The following is a 26,994-nucleotide window of genomic DNA, read 5'->3' on the forward strand; positions in this document are numbered from 1 at the left end:
GAGATCGTCTTTACGACTTCGCTCTTCGGTTGAGCATGGTTTAGGGTGACTGGATCCCGAAATATTAAGAGTAAAGGGAGGGTAACGGAGCTACAGGAGCTTTCAACCTCCGTGTGACTTACAAGGGCTGCTTTTACCCACGCGACCTTACGCACCCCTTTTCGAACCGGAATCCTCGCGCCACACTTACGTATATTATACGAACCGCTGGCAAAGGAAAGATTTAATAGCTTTTTTCCAAGATTTAGTTCGTAGTTTTGCACTTCTCACCTCTCGCGAAGAGCGCGCATTAAGTAACCCGCACAACCCGAAGGTTCTTTCCCTTTTTTTCTTTTTTTTCTTTTTTTTTGCCTCTCTCCCTTTTCGGCGATAAAAAGTTGTACGTACGTATAAACGCGACGGTAAAATTGTCTCGTCGAGTTCCTCGGGGGAATAAGAATTCCCGTTCATTTATCGTTGAGGTTGGGGCAGTAGCGAGCCGGCGAACTTGGTACGATTCATTTTTATCCCATCGCTGACGTTTTGCTGATAACATACCACGCGAGTAACCCTTCGGAATAATATTATTATATATATTTCCGTAATTAGAAATACGGCGGGTTCTGTCGGGAGTTTTACACCTCGGTGAATTCTAATTCACCCCGTGCATGTATATATATGTATATAACAGAGACGCCTTCCACTTCATGCTTTGCACAGTGGCACGTATGCCCAACTCTTGAAACGACGTGACATTATTAAACCTTTGTACCTTAGGTAACCTGCGTGTAACAGCGTGTGGTATAACGCACACGTAGGTAGAGCAAAAACGAACCACATGTCATCCATGGAATCAAGTTGAATATTTATTACGGTTGAAACTCATCGTTGAAATATGATATTCCGACGAGGCTGCGTTTAGCTAGACCTAGAACGCGATGATGAATAATTAGAATCAAAACTAAGGGACTGATGGACGACAGCGTAGCCAACGTATACCGTTCGTTCCCAACTGAGGACTCGAAAATTTTTTCTCCATGGGTGAAATTATTACACCGTAGTTACCGACCTTATTAATCCACTTGATAAAAAATTCACCGTCTACAGCATTCCGTATAGATATATGGCGGTGCGCACGGCGTTAAGCGTGTACATAGTAAAAGGTTGAAAATTTACCACACTTACTACGTGACACCGGTGAAAGTTTAATGAGAAAGAAACTCACCTACCTGCTGCTGCGGTTAGTTTATTGATCGCGGTTATGTATTTGAAAAGGGGGAGGTGGGGGAGTTTTACGTAACGCTGTAGGATTAATTTTGGCATTTATATATATATATATATATATATATCAGATAATTTGACGGTGCACGTGCATCTGCTGTGTGAATTATGGGGTCGGTTTATTCGTTCGGAAAATCGTGGGCTAACTATCCGATTGATGTACGTACGTACGCGCGGGGGTTATAGGTGGTATGGAGTCGGGCGACGCGAAGCGGGAAAATCTAAGGGTAGATATACCGACGTAGGAGTCTTCGAAGTTGTATTTGGCAACATAACTCGAAGGCAATTCTCCTCAAACCTTAGCTCCGATCCACTACAGAGTGAGGGATGTTACTGATTCAATTACTCCCCGTTCTCAAACCTCCGGCAATTTCCAAATCCTCTCGAGGCTAATGAAACTCCGCAAATATACACGATAAAACCGAACGCGTCTCTTCGGCCGATTATTCGTTTCTTCGAGAATATTAATTTTTAGAAAATTTCGAAATACATACGCTCGTTTTTACATGGTTTTATCGCGGACTGCCGACCGTCTGCGTGAAACTCTGAGCCGATGTAACAAATGGCGAGAAAAAGTGCAGGTGTATTTTAAATATGTATGCTAAAGATACGGTGCAATTGGAAAAGAGAAGAAAGACTAAAAAAAAAAAAAAAAAAAAAAAAAAACCAACCACTCTACCATGCTCACAGCTATTATTCTCGGTCGGTGATTTTTACTCGCGTATTCCTCTATAAAATATGATAATAATAATATAATAGCGGCAAATTATTGTTACCGTTTTTATTTTCACCTGCACATATGTATACGTGCGAGCGTTATGTGCTGTAAAATTAAACGCAGATACAGGCTTATCCGAGAACAAATAATTTATCACAACGAATGGATCGTCGTGTGCGAAACTGGCGGGGGGAAAAGATTTGAGAAATAGTAGTCGTGTACGTCTGTCGGAAGAGTTTTCAAAAATCATTCATACCAGTTGACATTTTATCCGGTCTACGAGTATGAGTATACCCGTGTACAGCTATTTACCTACTCTCGGAGAAGAATTCACTCTTCCCCGGACCTTTTTCCAAGTATAGTGGAAAGAAAAAAAAAGGAAAAAAAAAAAGAAAAAAGGAAGAGAGAAAACGAATCTCTTTCGTATTCAGATATGTCTCTTACGGGAGTCCTCGGTCGTAACAGTCTGCAGATCGTTGTACCTACGTATCTCTCATGTGAGATGCAGACTATACGTACGTCACATTATATACATACAAATGCACGTGTACAGAGGTATAGGTGCGTACGGTGTCTGCTACGCGGGTTATATAAACGGATAACGTCGAAAAAGGACATTGCCGTTCAAGAACGTCCGTGGCAGCCAACGTACGTATAGTTGCATATTCATTTCGTACCTAGTCGGTCGCTATTATATGTATAGAAAAGGGTCCCTGCGGAGCTGCTGCAGGTTTTTCACATTCAACGACGGAAATAGGGTAGCCATGCAAAATGTGTACACAGCCGGACCGTGAAAAAGTATAGGAGAAGGAAGGTTCCATATTCGGAAGAAAGAATTTTTTTCCATTCGGGGAGGGGGGGGGTTCAATATCCGCAAGGAAAGCTCCTATAAACTATCCCTATGAAACATTAATCCGCAGCTGCCATGGCTTGAAGAGGTCAAAATGAGGTTACAGCGAACTTAGTTATCTCCTAACTTGGTGGACAGGTGGTTATTCCGTTAGCGATGATGATGGTGCAGCGAGCGCGCGTGATGGGGAGGCCCGTTAGTGGTGAAACGGGTCGGTGGAAGGTGGGTATAGGTATGATTTTGCGGCGGTGAAGTTGGCGCGGGACTTCTCGAGGGTTGAATTAGGTTAACATTGTCCCATACTGCGAAACGACCGTTCGTATTGTAACGCGTGTGTATCGTACGAGAGTAATATAGGCGGTTAAACGGAGGTGTGAATCAGGTCGGGTTTTTTGCCGTAGCCTGGCGAGACCTCGATAGAGGGAAAAAAGTAAACTTTACGGAGTCGGAACTACGTTCGAAGCGATTAATATCCGATGACAAAGACCCTTGGCACCTCTCTCTCTCTCTATGGAATTAGGTGAAGACTATGCGTAAAGTACATCTCAACTATGCCCGTCATTAGCTCTCCGCCTCGGATTCCTTTGGCGACATTTTCGGTCGGTTTGTTCCAGGTGTCGAGTGATTTTCGCTTTGACTAGACCTTGAAACTTTGTTAATATTCCATCGGGTAGTTGCTGCGGGAGGAGAGGGGGTGACGAGGGCCTTACCGACCTCACGCCGTATTTAGGTATTAGGGTTTGTTATAGGTGTAACGTAGCGGGTCGGCGAGGCAGTTGTAGGGCTCCCTGCGGAACCAACGCTACCTCCTTGAATATTCTTGTCAATAGGGTATGAAATATGTAGACCAGGATTTCACGTCTGGCTTTGCCACTCCCGCTATATATCACACGTTCTCGCTACGCTACGAGTTTCATTGTGAAGTATCTCGTTTCCGATATGAACGCAAAAGAACCACCATCCCATGAAACCGGGCGGCAAATCCACCTTACAGAACACCGTCCCGATCTACTTACGTGCTGCTGCAGACTTTAAAAATAACTTCAATGGCCTTTCACACCTTGAGGAAATTTGCAAAGCAGGTTGCCGGATCAAACGACCTCTCTCTTCCCTCCTTTTTATTTTATTTTCATTTTATTTTTATTAATTTTTTATCTCTACTTTTTTTTACCGACCTTGGCGAACTACCAAAACCGCGATGTGCAACACCCCGTAGATCCGTTTGTTACTCGTGCAGGTATTACGAAAATAATAACGATAAAAACTCTTCAAAAAACTTTACGCCAATTAAATTACCGACGAGTTGTAATATACCTATGCCGTACAGTTCGAACCGCGTTATCGCACATCATCTTGTTGCACCGACGATCAGTATGAGTTGAACTCAAGTTTTTTTTTTTATTACAAAGTAATTTCGTTTGACGATGAAACGGTCGGACATACTGTCATTCGACGTTTGTTCTAATTCTCGTTCCGCCTTCGTTTCTTGCTCTCTATATTGTTGAACAATTACAGGCTTGTGTACGTACATACGCCATACGGCAGACAGAGTCGATCATCACGAGTGCATTGTATCTACGTAACAGAACGTTACCCACCAATCCATGACGTTTAACGAACCAAATAATGTTTACGTACCTAATGCCAATCTCTGGTTCCAGTCACAGCGGTAGGTAGGTAGGCATCGCGAATGCCATTAAGTTCTGTTTGGTCGTTCGTCCATCGGTTGCACTTTAATTGCTCGCCATCGAGTTTTGGATACAGCGCGCGCGGTACGTGGAACATTCTCATGGGAATTTATTTCACTCGGTTATCGTTCACATTCGGTATATTCGACGATTACTTTTGTCGCCTAGATATTCACAATGCACAAATTGAATATGTTGTTAATTGTAACGAAAATTTGCGAATACGTTTGTTTTTATTATTTTGCGACATTGATTCATTACCGTTATTATTTTTCCGTCCAACGGACGATACTCGCGATTGAAAAAAGTGAACGCGCCGACGACACAATGGCGCTAACGAGCGGACGTACGAATATTTTTGAAAACCAACGGACGCAACTTTTTCGAATTCGCGTTAACGCGGGCCGTACGGACGTTACACGAATCTTCAAGTCGGTACGCTTCCTCTCCGCGCCCCGTTTCCTCTTCAGTTTACCTCGTAAATATATAATTTAATTAGATTTCCTATCTCGTTACCCTAAATTAATTACATGGCATAACATCCGCTATGTTTTCTGGTTAAATTCACCGAGGAGAAACGGCGTCTAGACCGCATGATGCGAACAACCAAGTTTCAGCTTCGCATCGTAGCCGTACACATTCGCCGTTTGTGGTTACATTAATCCATTTCACCTACGGTACGGACCCATGTCGCGTCTATAATTGCCATATTCGCTCTCGTAAATCTTACTAATTTGATCATCGGCGTCGTATACGTACGTATTATCGCGAGTTGTAAAATCACTTCGAAAACTGTAGCGAGTGATGATTCCGCGAGAAACTGAGGCAGGTGAAACAGCGACTCATTCGTTAATTTATTTAGCCACTCCGGATCCCTCGTTGTTCGGGGATCGGGTCTCATCTCGAACCGGACACGCCTTATTTCGCATGTCTTCCGAAAATTACGAAGGACGTAGGCAGGGCCCGAGGACTCCGGTAATTAGAGACCGACGTTGTCGGGGTCTGTTCAGCCGCCTCGGGTCAGCCCTTGACTCGGTTCGTCTTCCCGTTGTGTCCCCTTTGTTACGCAAATCGGTGTCTTCGCGTCGCCGCGGATTCTTCCGATTCCCAAGAAACCGACGAGACGAAGCATGTCGCTGAATAATAATTATTCAACCGCGACATCCGATGTATCTTCGAGGCTATACCGCCGAATTAATTGGACGAAAGTCTACGTTATTGACGCGATGCGAGAAAATACGCCCACGCTTCTGATATTGATAATATCAATGACGCGACACACGTACGCCTATATTTTCGTAACGGGGATGAGAACGTCGAACGGAGGATACCGGCGGCACAGCCTCCGGCGCGTGTTAAGTAAACAGAGATATCAACTCCAATAGCTCCGGTACCTCCGTGCCGTTCCGCTCTCGCTTTTGCCACCGGTGTGTTCAAAGTTGATTTAGGTGGAGTTCGGTACGATACAAACTGTCGATATATTTATGGCATATTATTCCCCTGTACGCGCACAAAAGAGACTCGGATGTTTTCCGCGTTACTTGCGGTAATGATGGCGCACGGGGATCATCGGGTTTCCGAATTTGCAGAATGCTTTACCAAGTTTAAAAAAAACCACAGCGGGTTTCGTTCGCCTCGATTCGCCGCAAACAGTCGCTTGGACGGCTTTTTTTTTTCTAATATCATCGCCGTGTCCGGCCGGTGATTCGCGAAGAAGATTTCATAGATCAAGATCCTCGGCTAGATGGATGCCGTTCAGCTCCCGGAGATACTGTCTCGAATTTCCAGACGCGTAACTCGAGAATCCTCGCCTAATCGCAGTATATCTAGTCAGCTTATTCGAGAAACTCCCGCCCCTGCGTTACTCATCCACCGAGGAGTTTCGCTTATCTTGTGGTATTTCACGCCAAACGATCGAATAATTATACTTTCGTCGTACAACTTTATATCTACTAACGTCGTCTCAGTTCTTCTTCGCTCTTCCATCAATCCTCCGCTTTCGCCGGGACATTTTTCCTCTGCTCACAAAAGCTTCGCTGAAAAATCCGAACAATGAAAATATATATTTTCAGAATTGAAAATTGTTCGCGCAATTCCTAGACGTCGTGCAAACAAACGTCGCTATTGTTGGTCCAACGTTTGGCATAAGACACTAGAATTTGGCGCGTGATAAAAATCTATCTGGATGATCGTGTACGAAACAGGTAGAGACTCGGGGTGGCCGGCGCGCAAAAAACTAGAAGGGGGTAGCAGCGGGGCGAGGAAGGGGGGAGTAGTAGACGTGTGCTGAATTTCTCCCGGTATGAAGCTGTGTGACTCGAGTTGCCTTCTGATTTCACGAGTTCTTCGCCACTATCCATCTTGGCATTTTCATTTCCTGCGCCTCTTACGTCGGACGGACGTCTAGATCTCTCATTTTCGTCCCCTCCTACCGCTCAGTCAGCTAGAACAGTAACCACTATTTCTTCTCTCCTTTTTCTGTATTATTATTATTATATCTATTTTCTACTTCAACGTCTGGTAGATACACCTGCGGCGCTCCGGGGTTTATCTTTTTTTTCTCTAAACAAATCCGCGGCTGATGCCGGAAGCGTCAAACTCCGACGTTGTATATACACATCCGCGCAATCCGCCACCGTATAAGCGACGCGGATACTCCGAAGTACGGCGAACGGAAACCTCGGAAAATTCGCGAAATCGGAAAGGACGCGCCAATCATCTGCTTCCCTGAATTTCACGTTCGATTTGAGATTCGATTATGTCCGACTACGTCGCGATGCATCTCTACGTTCGCGGAAGTAACTTTATCCTTTTTCCCCTGACTCTACCCTATCCTTCGTTTCACGCTGAATTTTCGAACCACTCGTAGCTCCCCGTTTTAATTCATTGTCTCGGCTCTTCGAGTGGTGAGAAATGCCGGGATTTTTCCTCGTGCGCTGAAATTATATATCATCCTGTTTACCATAAAGCTCGGAAAAACTTGTTTGCCTCGACTCCGCGCATGTACAGAGAGAGGTGCAAAGTTTCGCTCCTCCGTAACGGGGGTGGCGGTATCCGGGTATACGGTTGATGCCGTGGCTGCTGTACAACAGAGCCACGCTCTGTATATATGTATATACAGACTTGCAAAATTCAAAACTCGCCAAGTTTTTTTTCGTCTAGATATCCGTATTTTGCGGTGCCGCGTTGCGTCGAATGATTTAAGTACGCGGAGCAATGAAATATGGAATGGAAAATTTGCGAATAATTTACCGGATACCGATAGTGCACGCGCCATTTTAAAAAAATGAAAAACCACTTCGTATTTCGAATAATAAATTCAGCGTCATGAAATCAGTCGGTCGAATGATACGTCAGCACGAACAATGCCCAATTTTGTGAACACCGTACGGGGTGTGAGGAGCTTTTTCTCTTCATCAGCCCTGATCCTCTATCAAGTATTCATCTACACGGTTTACCTTTTCCAAGCAGCTATCACGTACCTTCATATCGGATAGAATCAAAGTTTTGTCCCGTGAGTTTCTACGCGCTCGCTAAAAGGACTGGAATACATTATACCCGTTGAATCGGTGATCGAACTTTGGGGGTTTGGAACGAAACCCTTTCGAATTAACTACCCGGTTTGGCGAATCTCCAAAAATAACACCGATCGTGCAACGATAAACCCGCGGAGCTTACTTATACATAATTACAGCGATCCAAGGAATTCATCGAGTAAAAGTTTGGACGCAACTTCGTCTCGGGAAAATCAGACGACTCAATGAAACTGAAATAACCAGACGCGAGGTAGTTGTAAATGAATCGTAAAATATTAATTGCCTCTAATTTCAGTCCTTTGATTTCTTTGTTGCAGGTGAGTGTCAATTCGTGGTTCAGTTCAACTCCACCTACCCTATAACCGTACACGTATACCACATCACAGTGTGAAGTAAAGTGAGTTTTAGCGTGCAGTAAGTTTTTGTCGTGGTTTTACGTTGCTATGCAATTTACACTTAAATTTACCTGTCGCCCAGCCGTGGGTAGATGATGATCATGCGGAGTTTAACGTCTCGAAAATCGCCGTTTGCGATGCGAGGGGACCCGGGCAAAAGAAAAAAAAAGAAAAGAAAAAAAAAAGAAAAAAAAAACATGGAGGGATAAACCGTAGGTACGCGATTTTCGTAGGCTCGTGCGTATACGCGACGATAAAATCTATGTACGTATCGTTGCTGCTGCAGCCGTTAAAATTCTATAGTATTTTTTTCCATTCCTATTAGTTCGTGGATCGAACTGTACGCGAAGCTCGAAATTCTAAATTACGGGTCACGTTGAATTTACGCGAAAATTGCTGATACGAGCTGGAGATTTTTTATCCTTATCGGGTAGCGATAATTAATTATTGAAAAAAAAAAAAAAAAGAATTATGGGCCACGTAAACGTGTACATTATGTCTTCTTTATTATATCCCACGTAGGCTAATGAGCCATTTTGTTAACGATCACTTTCGCGTGCTCACAATTATGAGACATTAATCAAGATCACGAAACTTCATTCGCTCGCTAAATGATCGCACCGACAAGATACGGTCCTGATGATGGATTGCCAATTTTTTCATCTCTTTTTTTCTTTCTTATTGTTCCCACTTCTTGATGATTTTTCGTCACAACTTTGCGGGATGTGTGAAAGAAATTTTTCCGTGTACGCGCGAAATTGCCGGAATCCGGAATTCGGACGAGGCTCTCGACCGTATCTTGACCGATTAATTTCGACGTGAAAGAAAAAATCATCTTACAATTAGCAACTCGATGAAGTTTGAATAATTTTAATCCTTTTGTTTTTTTTTTCCAATGATTTTTCAAACTCTCGATGGATTTTTTCTACGCATCAGCTGGTACGTATTTTTTCCACGCACGCAAAAATATGTGTCGATTTTTCGTTTCGTAGATATTTTTGTTTGCTGCATTCGTTGAATTGCCTAGACAATTTTTGCGCAGCCCGTGCTATTTTCTTTCAACGCCGTACCTGCGTGGCGCGTGTACGTAACGTGTATGTACCGCCGTGTACACGTGTACACACTGGGTTTTTTCCAATAAAAATTGGACGTGCAGGTTTACCCGGTTAACCGCAGTGGTAAGGAACCTTTATTCCGCAAATAGGGTAGATTACATTTCCGGGTCTGCAGCTTGCCCGTCGTTATTTACGCACCACCACGTATACCTATACCTATCTTTACACCCCTATACGGATTCGGTCCACCCAACGCCACATGTACATGTATACCGAAACACACACCGTGTGTGTACAACCCGCGAATATACACACCATCTAAATACCGCTGGAACGTATATCGTCCCAGCAGGTACGAGATTACGGTACAAGCATTTCCCGAATTCCACCACGTAGTAGCTGCTCCGAGTTCCATCCGCTACGCCGCCGCACGTTCGCTTCGCTGGACCGATCATTCGTCTCTGTCTCTTCCAGAAAATTCGAATTTTCCTCTATTATTACGAACGCGAGTTTGTTCGTCGAGTGCCTACGCGATTAATTTTCATGAAAAGACAACCGCTAAGCCTCTCGGTAAGATCTCTTAAACTGACCAATCTAGATCAGGTAATCAAAAAATGAAAAGAAAAATGAAAAGTAGAATTGCTTCTATACAGTTAGTTTTTGTCGCCGCGAAGTAATTGCTCAAGTTTCGAAGGACACGATAGCTGAAAAGCTTGGAAAGATATTTTGTTGGTCAATTTTCAAGAGAGTAATAAATTTCCCGTTAATATTATGGTAATGACAAAGGCGAAATAATTTCTCGAGTTGAGGTATGAAGCGTGTGGAAATATTATACGTACCTCGTATACGTATACACGTGCATACCGCTAAGTTAACTTTGAAAATGCAATTTCCATGCAGATTGCTCTTTGAAAGTGAGGGCACGATAAAATAGGATTAACAGAAAAAAAAGGGAGAGAAAAAAGTGAAAAATCAAATACGAAGAAAAATTCTATCGCCAGTCGCCCGCCCAAAGGCAAAACCGAGTTGCCTCAAAAACGAACTCGAAGTCTGCGGCGAAAAGTACCCGACGGAGGATACCGAAAGCTCGTTTCGGTAGCGATATTGGCATGAAAGCGATAGAAAGCTGCGAAAGAAGCTTTTCAACCGAGAATTTCACTGTCAATTTTACATCTGACGTGTACAGCGTGGTGTGGATACCGAACGCAAAATGTACGAAATAAAATTTTTGATCTCCAAACGGAGTCGATGGCGGTAGGAATAACGACGCGATGTAGACTGAGGACTTAAACTCCGTTGAATTGAAAACGTTTACATTCACTTGAGTAGAGCGAGAGAAACGCGGGCGAAACCGAGGTGCTCGCTGGCTCGGGGGTTTAAATCCTTTCGAGTGCGTCAAGAATGTCTGCCTGTTGTATACATGCGGGAACGGGGGGAATCCTCAACAATTATTATCCCACAACCGCACCGTCGGGGTATCAGCGAACCAACCCCTACACTCCACGGATTTCAACGGACCTCGAGAGTCGGACGATAAAGACTCGTCGGAGAAGTTGTTCGCTCGGTTATACGAATTCGTCATTTGTGTATCACGACATCATTTCGCTGCGTCGAAGATACCATTCTGGAAACGTGTCGTCCAGATTTTAACCGTCTGATCAAATTTTTCCATACCAATTTTTCACTCCGATGGACATTGAAAACTGACCAACAGCCGAGGGTCCATTGAATTCAATTTCACCAAACAAGACTCACAATCAACATGGGCGTAATCAATAAAAAAATTGGAAACACTTGGGGGATGATTTTTAGGAACAGGGGCGAAAGCGACGAACGTCTTTCTCTGTTTTGGTATCATTATTATCATTATTATTATTATTATCACATCGATCTAGGATGCGTGTTACCTTTTTACCCGCGTAAACGTTGTGTGCGTGTTGTATATGAATTTAGCAATCGCTTATTTACTTGGGTGTGTATAGATATGTACAGGATGTCTCTACGTGGCGTATCTCTTGTCGTAAATCTAGGGGTATCAGATCCGTTCGGTGAAGTTAGCCCCGGGTTAAACGGTATCGACTAACTAGCTAAATATTTGAATCTCGCGAGGTTCAACACACCAGACCAGCCGATTTCAACCCCTGTACCCGTACGTATTATACTTGGCCATAATACCGCTGCCGCTGGATATGTATATCGGGTTTTCAGCGGCTTTTCAAACTCCCACACTCCAGAGTCTCGTCAACTCTCGTTATTATATTCGTCGTACTTCACCTATAACTTAGCCTCCTTTCATACCTGCTCGATTTTTATACACGTATCAAATTTCCATCGCGCAAGTGCCCGTGTTGAAAAACCTCGTGATCATTTTTGTTCTATCTGAATGAGAACGATTCAAGCCACCGGAATTTCGATGTTGCGCGCGTACTTGAAAAGAAAAAAAAAAAAAAAAGAAAAAAAATGAAGAAAAATTGTCCCTAAATTTTTCGCTCGATCCAGAAATTCGAGCGGACGACGATCAATCGAGTCTGCGGGCGACTCTTCTGGAGCGGATATTAAAGTAATGCAATTTTTCCCCCACCGGGGCAAGAGACATCCGGGAGGAAAAAAAACGAAAGAACGTGTCGAACCGCGGGGTAGTTCGGCGAAGAAATAACGAGGGGTAAAGAGAACGCTGTGGCTCGGTTTGAAAGAGAAAAAAATAAGATCTCTTCCGTAAGCATCGAATTTCGAGGTCGCTTCGAGATTATTTTGAGCCTCTTGAAATCCATCGGAAAGTTCGGAAAATTTCGTTCTTCAAATTTAATTGTAAATTTGTGTTCGGCGAACACTTCGGGGGAACGGAATAGGTGTTCCGACGCCGCATAATCCCGTCGATTCGAAACGGGGAAGACTCTTCTGTAAATTCTCAAATCTCTCGTTACGATTGATCTCGACTGTTCCTTTGTACCAACAGCTGGCGAATCCGTGCGGCTTAAGTTTTCCTCCGAGATAATTTGCTCCCGGTAGATAGACGGCAAATATTATATCCACAGATGTGTATTTTCATTTTTGGGATTAATTATTTCAGCTTCATCAAATCGTCCGATGCAGTTCCGACCTCGTAGCGTCCGCATAATTGGAACAATTTCTCCGTAACCACGTTCTCTCGATTCTACCGCACACGTACCGCGATAAAATCCTTGATTTACATAAACGCGAAAATCGTCGAGAATTCCGAAACAAAATGTACAAAGCCTGTTCAAAAATAATCCTTACATATCCTCGTTGTAATCCTGAAGAAGTACGTAGTCTAAATTTTCACATCCTGGTCCTGCGGGATTAAACTCATTCTTTGAAAAAATACGCGCACTCGTACAAAACTGACGCAGCTGGATATACCGATATTTCTTAAAAACTAGGAATTCTGAAAACCGTATTCGTACAAAATGAGAGAAGAGACGGAAGCGAATGATTTATTCTCTCTTTTCTTTTAATCGTAGATATTACGATTTGCTACGAGCCGAGTAGCCGAGTTCGTGTAAAAATTCTTTAATATCGCTACTGTTTTTCGGAATATATATATCGGCGCGGAGAATAGCGCTTGGCACTTTGCAGCACTGCGGTAAAATAAATTTACACCTATTTGCGAGACAATTAACATTCGCGGAGCTCTTGAAATATCCATATACCTATATACGTACGTACACCTACTCCTGTGTAAAATGGGTGGGAAAGTGGAGAACGAATAATCCCTTGTGATGCGCTCTCTTAAAACTGTTTAAGCTTCTCTCCACTTCGCCGCGACGTGGAATTTCATGCAATTGAGAATCCACCCAACCCCATTAGAAAGACTCGAGAGAAATACAACTGCGAGTCAAAATACGTCGGGGGTTACGGAATCCTTGTTTCCTTCCTCATTTCGCAAAATCTTCGGGTGACGCGTCTCCTGCCCTTTGGTATTAAATTTTCATTCGGCGAAACCGACTTCTCGAGTATCAGATGCCGCATCCTTTTTTACGAAAATTATTCTTCTCAGGCGTTGAAAAAAAATAAATAAAATGAACGAACGAATAACCAAAGTTGCTCTATGGGGGGTATAATTTCTCAAATACAAGAGCTCGCGCACAGAGTATACATATATACATAAATATGGATACGTACGATATACCCCTTGGAGTTTGTTGGAGTAAAAATAATTTCAATTAACCCGGTATCAAGTTAATTGAAGTTACGATTAATTAGCAAACTCTTCTCACAACGTAGGAGTAGCTGCCACGTCGCCGTACCGCTGCTCGTCGGTTGTGCAACAAACGTTGTTTACCTACTTTGCAGGATTATATAACAATATTCAACATATCGGTTCTTCAGGCTTTGCGCGAAACTTTCGACTTTCGGATATCGTTAAAACTATTTGTACGACCGTGACGTATACGCCGATAGTTACGAGCTTATCAAATTGAGATTATTGAATAAAATTTGAGGAATTCGACCCTGCGCGTCGTTTCTCCGCAGCTAATTAACTTACCTCGTACAATCCGTAAATAACGTACGTACATCTGCAACGATGCTGCCGGCTAAAAGCTCTAGAACTGTACATTTACCGCGCGCTCGTGATGCTCGGTTATCTTATGCGTTCGTAATGCGTTCCCTCAGATTTCTCTATTATCTCAATTTTCCGAATACAAGTTAATGGAAATGCGAAGCACAGGTAGACGCGCACAGGTACATTATTTACCAACCTGCATTGTCCCTATTATCGTTACCGCCGCTCCGCCGTTATATCGGTGCAATTACTACACGTATATATATGCCCGTGGCCAATATGCATGCGCCCAATTTCGTCCCACCCTCTCGGAAAGTTCTGCGAGGAAATTGTGCAGCACGTGACCGGTCCAATCTTAAGTCATAAGCCAAGATTAACTCATTGTTTAAAACCAAAGTTCAACCCGTATTATACACACTCCGCTACGGATCATATTAGTTGCACGGTTATCGTTATTATCATTATCACCACACCTCCGCAAGTTCGTTCAAACTCTGTGGATTCCGGCGGACGTTATACGGCGGCCGTGAGTTTCCGAGCGAAAGTGCCTCGCGATAACGGATCGAAATGAAAGGATTTCGCGATGTTTTCTTCTCTGCATATCGCGAGCGCAGGCAAACTCGAATCCAAAAGATCGGTGTTACTTCCGGGGTAGGTTGCGTAGAGGGGAGCGCGAAATCGACTGCCCATTGTCCCGGTAGGAAAGATAGCTGCCGAAACACCTTCCTGCGGGATAACTTTTGTAAGGGCCGAAGAGACGCGTTTGCCGTTCCTTTTATTCCGTTTTTTCAGTACGTTCGTTGTACGTATTTTGGTTTTTCAGTAGTGTGTACATACACTGTACAGAGAGGAAAAATAATATTGTTCAGAGATACGAAAAATGGAGACGAATTGGAGCATGAAAATTGTGACATTGGTTTTCATGTAAAATGTGGATCACTTTGTACGTGAAAATAACCAACGACGAACGAGTCCGGTCAATCCTCGGGCTTTTTTTTTTTCTTTTTTTTTAAATTGCGAGAATATATACCTCGTGCCGTCGCGGTAGTGTTCATTTTTATATTCGCGAATCTTCAAAGCGGATGAAATAAAAATCCTGCTGGCTGGCTGGCTGTTGCTCGTGCTTTGTGATTTTTCGAGGGCATTAAGTAACGGGATTTCGACCTCTGCCCTTTTCAAAGTTCGTACACCGCAGATCCCTCCCTATCTCAAATAATTCCATGTATATATATATATGTAATTTAAATTACGTATTTATGTAAAATAATAATGAGCGACCGTCTAGAGGGAGAAAAAAATTGTCGTTGTTATCGCGTGCACGACGGGGTACGAACGAGAAACCGCGGTGCAAAAATATATTTAGCATTAAATTACGTAGTGAAGAAACAATCAGGAGTTTCATCAGAAGTAAATATCCACATGGAAGTTTTGCGACTTGGGGAAATTCGACTCTTTGTAAGATTTTTTATTTTTTTGCGGTTTCATTTCTACCTTCTCAAGTTTTGAAGAGTACAGTAGGGGAAGCCGGGGCAAGTTGGAGGCTGGGGCAAGATGACGAATTAATTGTTTTTAGAATATTTTGACAGATAGCGCCGGGTAAGTTATCAAAAAGTGTTAAACACTCTTCTACGCAATAATATTTGCGATATAGCTAGCGTGGCAAGGTCATCCGGCTTTTTTACGGAGGCATTGTGGTTTCAGACGTGTGCGAAGTAACATTTGGAGCTCAAGAAAATAGTTGTATACAACTACAGATAAGCAAGATCGGACTTGTGAATTAATACTTTATTTCTATACGCATATAGATCCTAGAGATCATAGAATCTCCGAATTTTCACCAATGTACTTTTTGTGGGGTTCTTTTTTTGCAAATAGTGGCAAATGGGGCAAGATGGTGGGGGCAAGTTGACGGGTCGTCCTTATCGAGATCTTTGCATGTTGTTTAGTTAATTGATATTTAGGCTACATACGATTGTGCAGCTCATTGAATAATTCGATAAATAAATAAATGAATAAATTTATTCACCATTCAATGTTGGCATGTTCTAATGTCGAAGGAGCAGCTCAGTTCGTTTGCGACCAGTGTTAATTGTATATCTAAGCTAAACTACATAAACTATGCGTATTTGTATTTTCATATCTTTTATGGATTTGAATAAACTGAAGTATATTTTGACGAAAAAAGTATTTTTTTAGGCCCATTAAACCAAAATCTAATATTCGTCAACTTGCCCCGATAGGTTCGCCATCTTGCCCCGTGGTCGGGGCAAGATGGCGAATTTGCAGAATTTCGGAAAAATGGAAATTACGTAGTTTGTGAATGACCGAATTCAATGTCAATTTTTTTTTTAATAGCTAACATCTCATACTTTTGAAAAATACCAAAAGATTTTGAAATTCGCTTACAATCGATTAAAAAACCGCACTTGAAGCTTAACGTCTCCAACTTGCCCCGGTCTCCCCTAGAACAAGAGGGAAATCTCTTCTCTCGACCAAACAGTCCTCGAATGTGTGTCGCACCCTAAACATGTATATCCCATGAAACGTGGCGAAACGCGCGTATACTTTTTCCGTTCGCGTTTTAAATTCAAAATCTTTCCGCCTACTCGTATATCTCATAACGCGGTCGAAGGCGTAGCCTCGCGATTGAGCTTGAAAATTCAAATACAGAAACGCGTTTGGTTTCCCCCGAGCGACGGGGTAAGAAGTCGTGAAATGTGTTTCGCAGATCGTCAATCGTACGTAAAGGATTTCTGGGATCGTATGGAATGATCAGAGAGAGAGAAAAAAAAAAAAAAAATGAAACCTAATTTCTTTAGGTTTTTGAAAAAGACCCGGCGTTTCTTTTTGCGGTAAATTTATTCCTATCCGATTATGCCGATAGAATAAAATATCGAAAATTGAACCAACGCGAATATCGTCACGGTGTAAACATCTGTAATCTACCGCTCCGTTAAGATTACCGCTGCTTTTTTTCGTCATTGCGCAAAAAAGAAAATTTCCATGCATGCGAAGAATCCTTCGTTAATACCCTTGTACATAAATACATATTCCTCATCAACCCTCGTCATGAATTTCTGAAATCGAGTGCGGAAAGCGGCACCGATTATTGTTTTTATTTATTCAGTTTTTCATTTTCTTCTCGTCAGAGATACTCTCGCGTAGACGCGGACGGATGTTGATAACAATAATTACTTTTCCCAAGTGTTTAATGTTTCGGTTCTCCTCGACTTTGCACTTTACTCACTCCACGGTTAGAAAGGTTTTTCACGAGGGGCGAGGGGCGAGGGGGATCTTCGATCTCGTCGTAGGTATTGAACGACGCTTCTGCACTTCACTTCGCGATTCACGGCGTGTACGGTGTCATTCCGTTTCACCACCGACGTCTTGTTAACTATAATACATCGCGTGTATCGCGCGGACCCGCTTCGTATCCGTAAATTTCGTCTACGTCACGCATCGAAATCACATCGGTTGCGTTCTCGCTGGTGAACGTTTGATCCGTCCCCTCGAATCCTCCGATCGTAAAACCCACTCTGCTCGTTGCGACCCCGTGATTACCCCCGATTCTTGACTTTCCGATTACGCGGCATCCAAATTTTTTCTCATACACAGCTCCCTCGTTCGCCAAAAAATCAGAGCGGTAATTGCGCCTTGACGGATTTAGGAGGGGCCGAAAAATTTTCAAAGAGGAAAATTTCAGCGCTCATTTCTTCTTCTACGTTATTTTCACGGCTGCGGTGTAACGAGGAGAGATCTCGAGAATGTGTTTAGCCCGGAGCTGATTAATGAGGAGGGTAAATTTTGTGAAAGGGTAGGTGGTACGAATGTATGAAGTTATAACTGTGACGTATTTACGAATCGCACGTCTCGAGGTTCGATTAAAATCCCTTATAAAAATTCGACTCTCGAAATTTAGCGCCCCCTCATTCATCCGTCGCGTCGATCGGTCTTGATGTACAAGTCGGAACATTATCCGTTGCCTCGAAACAGTTAGAAGCGTTGTAAAAATATTTCCAGATTAGGCCGCCGTCGAGTTCTACCAACCCCTAAATATTACCCGGGCTTCAAAAGCCGTTCGTCTTCCTCCCTGCACCGCTGTATATCCGCGCCCTCTACCTTTTTATTTTCTATTTTTCTTCTTCGCGAAGAAAATAAATCTTTTGACAGCACATCTGGGGTGTTATATATCAATTTTATTCACTTGAAAATAAAAAAAAAAAGAAGAAGAAGAGAAATGAAAGGCTGTCTTCGTTCTCTCGGCCTATGCAATATCATCATTCGCGCGTATACAGTTCAGTTTTACCCCGGGTTGCAGGTAGCGCGTCGAGAATCTTTGTTAACTATCTTAGGAAATGCAGAAGTGGAATCTGCATATTTAATTGTCTGGAAGGCTCTTGAGAATTCTTCAAAAGTGTCTCCTCATAATGAATTAACTTTACTGCAGTAAACCGATTCCCGTACCATTTTATGCGAAACTCTTCTCTGATTCACGGTGAACAAAAATTTAAACAAAAAAAAAAAAAAAAACAAATACAAAAAGACCGTGAAATAATGTGACAATAATTAGGAACACACCGCGCGTCGGGGGATGAGGGAAATAAGGCAAATATTTGTCTCCCGTGTGTCCGCGTGTATTTGGGAACGAGCGAACAATTCGAACGGAAATTGACCAGATTTGTTAGGTCTACCGGGCGAGTGGTTCGCGTAACAAACTAAAAATTATTTGAATAAGAAATATCCGTACTTCGGTCCCGGGCTATTCGTAAGAAGAAAAAATAAATAAATAAATAAGAAAACTAACGACGAATCGTTTAATCCCCGTGTATTCCTGTGTAATTTCGAATAGAACGAGGTCGATGGGTTGCAACGGGCGTGAATATTTTAAGTTTTCTCTTGCATTATCGATCCGGCTTGTCAGTCGCGTATAGTATTGTCACGCGAAGAGGTCGCGAGCACGGTGAAACGCACGAAGAGGCCTACAGAGAAAGAGAAGCGAAAACTGTTGATTATCGATTCGAACGAGACCCCCGTCCCCCAGTTTCTACCTCTATCTCCCTTTCTCCCGCGGCTCAATCCCGCGTTTATTCCCCCTCTGAATAATATACGGGGTACGTAGAGTCGGGAGTCGGTCGTATCTATCATAAGTGCGCCGAGACTCGGGCCCAGAGTGAACCCGAAGTTCAACCTTTGCAAGCTCGGTGGGAAGAAACGAGAAAGAGAAAGAAATAACGAAAGAAAAGAAACGAAAAAAAATAAAAAATAGAAGAAGCTTTCCGGAGGACGCAGAAAGCACCGGAGTCTCGCGGACATTATTATTATTATATTTTCTTTGTTTTTCTTTCTTTCTCTTAACCCCTCATCCTTTTTTTACTTCACTTCCTCCCTTTCTTCTACGTATGTATATGGTGGTTATAGCCGTATGCTTTATTTCTCGATTGCTTTCTCTTATTTCACCACCTCGTCGTATAGAATATTGGAAGCTCATTCGTTTATGTACGTCTGAATATACATATGCGTATTTATTGGTATAAATTTTCGCACAGTTTTCAATTTTATTAATAATCTTCCGATGAAGTCGGTTCAGAGATTCAAATTGAGTGGTAGATAAAAAAAAAAAGGAGATGTATGGAAAATTTGCTTAATCAATGAATGAAATAAAGAAGAAAAATGAAAGACAAACTCTATCATCGTATGACGTCAGCTGTGCGATATGAATATTAATGTACATTCACGTACATACCTATACGTATGCACTGAATCGGGCATATTTCCATATACTATACATAGACCTAGCGAGCTAGATAACCGGTAGGTCCACGCCGCGTGACATTTTTATATATATTTGTAACGTCGCGGTTTTTCTCATATAATACTTACGTACAAGCCATAGCCCCAGAAGCGCAAAAAAGAGATACGTGATGCAGGACTCGATGTTGTTATTATTATCAATATTATTATTGCACACCTATAGAATTTCTGCCGTAGAAGCCCGTAAAATTCTTTGGAGTGGTATCAAAAATAGGTATAAATACGTACAGTGATACTCCAGGGGAAAAAAGTTTTGCATAAATATGTATACGCTTACGTTTCACATTATACGTATATAAGTATGCGTATAGGGTACACGTGAAAAACACGTAGGAAAGAACTTTTCAATTTGGGTATAGGGCTGTTACGTATATCTGTAACAGATATCAACCCTCATATTTTACCTACGTACGCGATGTGATACGACGGAAACCTGAAAAGTAAAGTAAAGTTCACGTGCACACAAATATATACATATGTATACAGTTGAAAAGCTCTGCACTTTGCAATGCCCCGGAGCGAAACACGGAGGCGTCTACATTTTTATTTTCAATATCTTATTCAAATTCTCGCCTCCAAAAATCGTCCCGTCCGCAGAGCTTTTTTCTTTTCGTTCGTCCTATTCCCTTCGATTCGATTACAGTGTTCCGGGTGTTTTCGGACATCCGTCGTTTACTTCATTCGAATCCCGATCACATCCGTTAAACAGGTGGAAGACTTAACTTTCTTCGTGTAAACTATAGAAAAGCACTTTAGCGTATAGGAAGTTCCGTCGTCTATCGAGATCTTGAGGCGACGTGACGTTGTGTAATTAATCTTGTTCAAGATTGTTTTCGTAGAGAATATATATCTGGCGGCTGATGCTGCCGGTGATAGTACACTACCCGCTGCTAGTCAACCACACCCTGAAACGTACGTTCCAAAGTTTCACTTTGACTTCACCTCATCATCACAAAGTGAAATTCCTTTGAGACGCTTTTACTTTGCACCCGGGTATTGTGTGCGCGCACGTTAACCGTCTGCTAAATTGCCGCGATTTTTTTCTCTCCCCCCCGCCCTTTTTTTTTTTTTTTCCGCCGACTTCCCGTACGCGCCCGTCATTACAGGATTTTTCTCCCTCCTCCTTTCATCCTTATCCAAGCAACTCGAAGAATTTATGCTAGTCCCGACAAAAAGAAATTTTTCATACGTTTCTTCGTTATAAACCCATTCAGCGAATCCGTATTCATCCCTCTATATTTTTTTTTTTTTTTTTTCTTGCAAACCGCAGTCGTACCAAGAACTTGCATAATTAGGTTTGAGAAGTAACCCCCTTACGTATCTACAGACAGGTATGGACGGAAAATCGAGTCGATCGGGATCGGGAGAAATAAAGTTACGTAAGGTGTATTATGAGGATGAAAATCTTTCCGAGTTTTCATATCGTCGAAGTAATAGCATGTTCGTCTGCAGGCTATACGGTCTAAATGTACCGTACGTATTTATAAAATACGTGGAGCTTGTGTATGTACTTGCAGTTGGTATAACTGAGTTAACGAAGCGCACAAAACGTCATAACTGAATTACCCCGTTCAGATTCCGTTGCGCCGCGTACCGCACCGGGTGACTCGAGGAGGATTTCAAAAGTTCAAGCTTTAATTAAAATCAAGTAAAGTGAAAACGAACAGAAAAAAAAAACAAAAGTAAATCTCACCGAATGCCCTATTTTATTTTTCGTGTAACACAATGAATTTTTCGAAACGCTCGTAACGTTTACGCCGAAAGCCCCAAGGGGACGAAAAATTTTTTTTGCGAGACGTCTCGACCGACCGAAATGAATTTAAGCGAGAGACCCGCGAATCGGCGGCAGATAATTCCAAATCGCAATGATTTTTTCTCCAACGTACTTCCGATAATTACTTAGGTCAGGTAACCAAGGAGTACGATTAATTAACGTTGATTGAAATTTGCCCGTCGTTATACTTTCGCGATCCGCAACGCCGCTGCAGGGTACGGAGAAATTTCTAATTTGAAAACTTGCTTTATTCTCACAGAGCAGTTTCTCTCGGCGGTATCCAGATGTTGTCGAAGAGAAAACCTATTTCAAGTTTTATTTCATACCAAGGTGTTGAATTACTTCCAAATAATAATACGAAGTTTTTCATTTTTATTTTTTTCTCTTCTTCTTTTTCTCTTTCTCCCGATAATTACGATATTTTAATTCGATACTCTTCATACTTCATCCCTCCAACGACACGCGTACGTAAAGTTGTAAAAATGCGCAAAGTGTATCGTCGCGTATATCACGGAAGATCATTAGTTAATGCCGCATTGTGACTTCAAAGCTACGGCGGGGTTTCGAGGTGTGCGCGTCCCTTAACCCAGGTTCACCTTTCTTCCCGCCTGCGTGCAAACTCACAAAGCAACCACATACTGACGTTGCCAAGCAAAGCTAACGTAAAGTCCTAGGGGGTACCTAACCCAAGCAACGTCGTATCTGTACAGTTGAACCCACAGGGATGCGCGGGGGCGCTTCCTCATGTATATTAACTGAACCATTTGCATAGACACCTTTGTGTTATCGCGATCGACGCAACGTTGAAGGGAACGACGCGAACCGGCCTCCGTGTTACTGCAGGTGCTTTTTTTTTTTCATCCGCACTCCGATGAAAAGGAGACGTAACCCGCAAGAAATGAGACGAATGGGAAAACTGTTGTCTGAAGAGGAAAAATTCTCCACATTTCCACCCAAGCTATTTCGATTTGGGGGAGGAGAGGAGGGGAAAAAAAAAATGTCGAGTTATTTCAGGGCGTTCTCGTTCCGATATCGTTCTCATGTCGTCCGATGTGTATCTTTACCCACACCGTACCGCCTCCGAAGGATCGAACACCGGACGTGGAGCATCGGTCAATGTCTCCAGGTACACGAATGATAATCGGTAAATATCAGGTTTGGATCGAGGGAGAATGGGGGTGGTCTATTTGCGGGCATTTGATTCGCCCGTACGTCGTTCAACGCGGAGAGAGCGGATTGTTTTTTTTTTTTTTCGCGTGAACAAGTCCAAGCCGTTTTATAATGCGGAGAAACCGAGAACATTCGTGCTCGCCAAGCTGCAGTATATGTATACAGGGAATAACCGTGGCAGAGGCTGATACTTCTAGATAGCGGTGGCTTATTTGCGTAATCTCAAATTAGAACCCTTTGAGCTCTTTTACGACTAGGTGTAAGCCATTGTTTCCGACAATTACTCCGAGATAGTCCCATTCTCGTGCACCTCGCGCATTTACATTTGTCCCGACTCTAAACTTTCTTTCTGGGGTTGGCTTGTATAATTCTCATTAGACTACTGACCTCTGTTTCTTTCTTTCAAATTTTCCTCTTCTATTTTTCCCTTATCTAAGTGGCAAAAAAAAAAAAATGCGGTAATCGGATTTCAGTTTCCAAAAATTAAAACTTCGGGGAAGGGAATCTAAAGAAGTTTCCATCCTTTTCGAATCATTTTCGCTCAGCGTCATCAAAGTTTCGTTTTATGTCGGTCCTGAAATCAGTATCTCAATTGACGCCGATCAGCCGTGGCAGTTTTTCGTATTATCTACTTATTACACAGGAGGGTGGTTCGAAAAATGAGGGGATCAAAATTCTCGAAAAGGTTTTGTAATTTGCGACATTTTTCGACGCCGTTATTGTTAGCCTCACCGAAAGTCAGATTCTTTTTATAAGCTTCGGTAAAACAGCAAGTTCTGAAGATTCGTCCACGTTCGTACCGGCTGTAGAGCTTTTCTCTTTTGAACTTTCGTCCGTTTCTTTCTTTTACTAATTCCTCTCCCTTTTCTCCTCTCGTCTCATATCCTTCGCACAAATGTACGGTTAGATATGTACCCTTGTATGCACATGGGCGAACGTAGTCCTGTACGTATACTACATAACTCTGGAGGGCTTTTACGGAAAATGTATATATATATATATATATATATACATTTTCCGTAAAAGCTATATATATATAAAAGTTATATATATATATAAACCCAACCGTTTCGATTCAACCCTTAAAAATTCATGGCAAAGGAACGTTACACATACATACCGTTCCGTAACCCCAGAGCTTATTTATGGATTTCCGTGTATATCGAACTTTTATTACAAGTTAATGGATATCGCGAGTAGGTGGGTATAGACGGGCGCATGATTTCTTCCCGCAAGCACAGCTTTCTTTCATTCTATTTATATTTTCCAGTTTTGCAACAAGCTAACCATGGTCCTTTCTTCACATCATACTCCCCCTAAACTTTATTTGTTTCCCATTTTTTCATGTTCGAGGGATGATTCGTTATTTACTCAAAGAGAACGACGAGCCTTTCATTCTCTTCGTTCGTAGATATTTTTTTCCTTTTCATTTTTTTTTTTTTGTTTTGTTTTGCTTCGTGAAAATAAAAACGTTGCGGGAGGAGCACGCGTACTTGAAACTATTCCAACATACGAATACTCCTCAAAGGATTAACGTCCGACTAATCGTTTGCCCTCTGCGCACAGGCTGCACTCCTTACTGTGTCAAATTCGGTGTAAAATCGGTGCTTAGTTTAGCGTAACGTGACTAGACAGCGGAACCCTCGGTCAGTGTGGAGTGACCACGTTTCTCCTTTTCTCCAGCAGGCTGTGATAATCTCAGTCTCTCTTTTTTTTTACTGTCCTTTTTTTTTTTTATTTCTGAAAATCTTAATTTTCAATTTTCTTTTTTTCTCTCTTCTTTTTCCGGTATATTCCGCGGCAGTTTTATTCACGCGGTATTCTCTCTCCCTTTTCCGCTGTCGTACCTGCGGCCTAGGGTGTGACAGAAACTTTCTTGTAACTTCATTTGATACGGCGATGTATTGGATTTCCAGGTATGGGCTTCACTGTCGAGCAGAATATAGGGATAAAAGCTATCCCTTATACCTCATACCTACACACCTACCTATAGCGCCGCCACCGGTGCTGGTTGTTTTATCGGTTTTATTACGGCATGGGGGGGAAGCAGAGACGAAGCCCCCCGAACACCGTTCGTGCGACAAATGAAATAAAATCAGACGAAATGAAATGAAATCAAATGAAATCGAATAAAATTCGCGGAGATTTTTATCCGTGGAATATGTACAGAAAGAAAAAACTAGATAGAAAAAAATAAAAGGGAAAGGAAAATCGGGCTGGCAGCTGGCACTGAATTCGGGGCTGCGCCATTAGTGAGAAAGAAAAGGTAAAAAAGAGAGAGAGAGAGAGAGAGAAAAGTTAATTCTTCCTTGCTTCGCGCACTGCTTCCGCCGCTAACGAGTTCTTTGAACTTCAATTTTAGAAAAATCGAGAGTGAATTTTAACGCGACTCCGGGAACTGGAGTATGAAATTTTCCGTAATTTCAAAATTCGTCGCCCTAATATATTCCACATAGCAGCGAATGTATCAGGTTTTCATATCGCGCGAAATTTCCATGAAATGATTTTTATATTCAAGCGAGTAATTAATTATGTACGTGGCACGAGCCCGAATTATGCGAAAATCAAATTATTCGACGTTAATATATTCCGAATTTTCAATTTGTCGCGGTTATAGATACGAGATTTTTATAGTTTCAGATTACTATATTCATCGAATTTCATATTATTTTGGAAAAAAAAGAAAAAGGAAAAAAACAACGGGCAACGGGTATTTTATGTGTGCAGCACGCTGCAGTTCCTACGTCTAATCCAATCGAGACACACCTTTTATACCGGGTTCAATTTGTCCCGACGATAAAAAGTTTATTAGTCATCGTTACTCTCCTCTTAACTACGTGATTTTCCGTTTACTTAACATTGTCTCGATCGCCGAGGAGAAGCAATTATCACGATATAAACGGTACACCGAAGGAAATCAAGATCCGAAAGCTCGCGGATATCCCGGTTCGTTTTCACCTCCCAGATTTTAAATTATCAATTTACATTCGATTCGGAGACTCGTTTGTCAAGATATTCCCATCTCAACTTCGTCTATTTCTTGATATATATATATTTTTTTTTTTTCTTATCACGTTCCGAGCAAGGCACCTGGAAGAGTGCGTGGTCCAATTAAAAGCTCGTCGTTGAAATGTTGATAATTAAGGATTACTTCGCGCTCAGAGTCGAAAACAAAACGACACGCGACTTTGTTTCCCTTTTATTGTTTTTCCCTCATTTCATCCCTGGCAGCTGTTTTACTTTCATTCTCCTTCCCTTCGCTTTACCCACTCCAAAAGCTTTCACTGCTTTCAGCTGTACCTACATGCCTCTCGAACTCGGTTCGTGCAGTGTGATTGATTAAAAACGAAGTAGAACTCCAGCCACCGTTGACGTCCGTTTTGTTCCTTCGTTTAACGTGAATTCTTCGCTACAGATTCTCTTATATACGTACGTTGCGTACGGCTACCTGGTACACGGAGTTACGGCTCACCTCTCTTACAATTAGTTACCTCATTCTACTTTAATACGCACCGCGGCACGCAATTTTTATTTATGTAACACACAACGGGTATGTAAGCCGGTATACGTACCGTACAGGTTTTTTCTTGCGCAAGGTATAAATTACACTTACCTGTATATACACATATATGTAGTATGTATATGGGTGTACGCGGCGCTGCGTAAGTCGTGTAACCGACGATCATTTAGTCACATCAAAGAATGCGTGAGAAATATTCAGGCTACCGTACAGTTGCATTGAGTGATTCCCCACTTCGCTTTTGCGGCTAAAAATTCCTTTTATCCTCGTTCGCTATTATCGCGCAGTCTTCGCTCTCCGGACAACCCTGGAGTTTCGGTATAGTCGTGCGAAGATAAAGGAAGGAAAAAAATTTCAATCGCACGGTCGTTACGTCGTTGATGATCGCTAACGTTAGCCGCACCCGTTCCAATGTTTCGGGAGTATTTTTTTTTGCGATCGAAAATAATGCTCGCGAAAATCAGTGATTTGTGACACACGCGTTGACCATATATCGAGCGATCCCTGCGGATTCGGCTACCCGTTACGCGGCAGAGTTACGGAAGGGTTTTGTTTTTTGGGGATACCGCCGGTGATGGGAGACGTAAGAAAAGGGGAAAATGTTGATAAATGGAGAGTTGAAAAAAGTCTTAGAACGGGACTACGTATCACTGTAAATATAAATATATTATTATACACCTAACCCTCTGCTA

The 26,994-nt window shown here is 42.3% G+C and overlaps 1 protein-coding gene across 6 annotated transcripts in view; it reads left to right on the forward strand.

Annotated features, from left to right (window-relative positions):
- Positions 1 to 26,994, forward strand: part of LOC105687718 — a 136,346-nt gene that overhangs the window by 14,845 nt on the left and 94,507 nt on the right. For 4 of the 6 annotated variants that reach the window (XM_048652429.1, XM_025746103.2, XM_048652427.1 and 1 more), the window contains exon 6: positions 9,384 to 9,386. The exons of 1 other annotated variant lie outside the window; for it this stretch is intronic. In XM_048652429.1, the coding sequence (XP_048508386.1) occupies positions 9,384 to 9,386 (3 nt within the window). Of the gene's footprint in view, positions 1 to 9,383; positions 9,387 to 26,850; positions 26,955 to 26,994 lie in introns of those variants that run through there. One more of the 6 variants, XM_025746107.2, reaches the window with a different exon arrangement.

The sequence above is a fragment of the Athalia rosae genome, chromosome 3, assembly GCF_917208135.1.
Source record: "Athalia rosae chromosome 3, iyAthRosa1.1, whole genome shotgun sequence".
Classification (NCBI taxonomy): Eukaryota; Metazoa; Arthropoda; class Insecta; order Hymenoptera; family Athaliidae; genus Athalia; species Athalia rosae.